Source organism: Plecotus auritus, assembly GCF_963455305.1.
Source record: "Plecotus auritus genome assembly, chromosome: 5".
In the NCBI taxonomy this organism is placed as follows: Eukaryota; Metazoa; Chordata; class Mammalia; order Chiroptera; family Vespertilionidae; genus Plecotus; species Plecotus auritus.
In genome coordinates, this window is record NC_137776.1 from 169,490,529 (window position 1) to 169,492,447 (window position 1,919).

At 44.1% G+C, this 1,919-nt stretch overlaps 1 protein-coding gene across 1 annotated transcript; it reads right to left on the minus strand.

The window, feature by feature from the left end:
- Window positions 1–257: 257 nt before the first annotated feature.
- LOC308248377 (olfactory receptor 1J4-like) lies at window positions 258–1,235 on the minus strand (the record flags this gene model as incomplete). Its single annotated transcript, XM_080668331.1, has 1 exon — window positions 258–1,235. The coding sequence occupies one exon, from the start codon at window positions 1,233–1,235 to the stop codon at window positions 258–260; it is 978 nt and encodes a 325-aa protein (XP_080524457.1).
- Window positions 1,236–1,919: the final 684 nt, after the last annotated feature.

Here is a 1,919-nt window from a genome sequence, read left to right on the forward strand (position 1 = left end):
AAGGGACCATTAAATTATTTATTAATTTAATTAAATTATTTCCTTTAATTAATCCCCTTTTAATGTGCACGAATTTCGTGCACCGGGCCACTAGTATCTTATAAGAGACGATGGACAAGCAAAAAATAACAATGAATTATTAACAATCCAAGTACCAAATGTGACCTAGTTGACATATTAACAACACTTGTACATGACAACAGAATGTATATTCTATTAATGTTATATGGAGATGTCGGCCATAAATAATTTTATATCTATTTCCCTGTGCTCCTGACTGCAACAAGAGAATCTAGTGATTGCCACTTTAAAAAGCTAACTCTGTTCATACACATCTCTAGGGCGTGTTTTATATCTCTGTTCCTCAGGCTGTAGATGAAGGGGTTCAGCATGGGGGTAACTACTGCATACATGACAGAAGCAATTATGTCCTTGGAACCCCATGATGAGGAAAGAAAGTAAACACCAGCAAGTGTCCCATAGTATAAAGACACCACAGAGAGATGGGAGCCACAGGTAGAAAAGGCTTTAGAGAGTCTCTTAGCGGAGGGCACTCTTAGGATGATAGTTGCTATACGGATGTATGAGCCCAAAACAATGCTCAATGGCAGGAAGTAAAGCATTCCTCCCTCGGTGAAGATGACCAGATTATTGAGGAAGATGTCTGAGCAGCTCAGCTTCAGGAGTGCTGTGAGCTCACAGAAGAAGTGGGTGATGGTATTGTCAGCACAGAAGGACAGTCGGACCAAGAGAAGGGTATGAAAAAGAGCATGGACACAGGTAATCATCCAGGAGCCAGCCACCAGCAACGTGCACAGTGCCTGACTCATGATTGTGGAATAGTGCAAAGGGTGACAGATGGCCACATACCTGTCATATGCCATCACAGCCAGAAGGAAGTTGTCAAGACAACCAAAAAGTATGAAAAAATACAACTGAGAAATGCATCCCACATAGGAGATGGATTGTTGCCAAGTCTGGGTGTTCATGAGCATCTTAGGGACAGTGACAGAGGAGAAGGAGACGTCAGTGAGAGCCAAGTGGCTGAGGAAGAAGTACATGGGCGTGTGCAGGCGAGAGTCCAGCCTGATGAGCAGGATGATGAGCAGGTTGCCCAGCACCGTGGTCAGGTACATGCTCAGGAACAGGGTGAAGAACATGCCCTGCTGCCCTGGTGGGATGGGGAGCCCCAGGAGGAGGAACTGGGACACGCTGCTCTGGTTCTCAGGCCTCATGCTGCTCTTCTGTCTGCTGGGGATGAAGAAGTTGTGGGAATCTCAGGAGCCTCGATAGAATGGCCAGGACCATCACATCTCATACTGTCATTCTCTAGGAAAACCACTTTAAAATAATTTCATATTAATTCCACACACCTGTGGATGTATACATCTTCCCTCTGTTGCAATCTGGATGCAGGAAAACATTGATCCACATGGTGTAGTTAACAAGACCTCATCACAGAGAAGCAAGAGGGGGTTCACTATTTAACCATTAGTTTTAACATCAATTCTGTGTTGGGACCTCTTCTAAGGAATGAAATGCAGCAGTAAACAAGAAAAGCAAAGTGCCCACTTCTATGAGATTAGATCTTGATGAGCATGGAGGGATAATTTATATACCCGCCCAGAGCCAAACCATAATAATTCACTGTGGCAGAAACAGAAGATGAGCGCCTGCAAAGTGGTGTCAGTTGTTTCTGCCTGAGAGTAATGTGAGACTCCAGTGCTGAGTGGGTGTTGTTGGAGTGTTATCACATTCCTCCTGTGAACCTGCCAGGTCCCATTAACCCACAACTAATGTTAACCTAAGGACAGTCTAGAAATGGGTGGCCATTGAAAGCCACTTGATGCCAGAATAGCTCCAAGATCGAATAGTCCACAAACTATATTTCATAATAATGCTGAGCATTTTGGTGAACA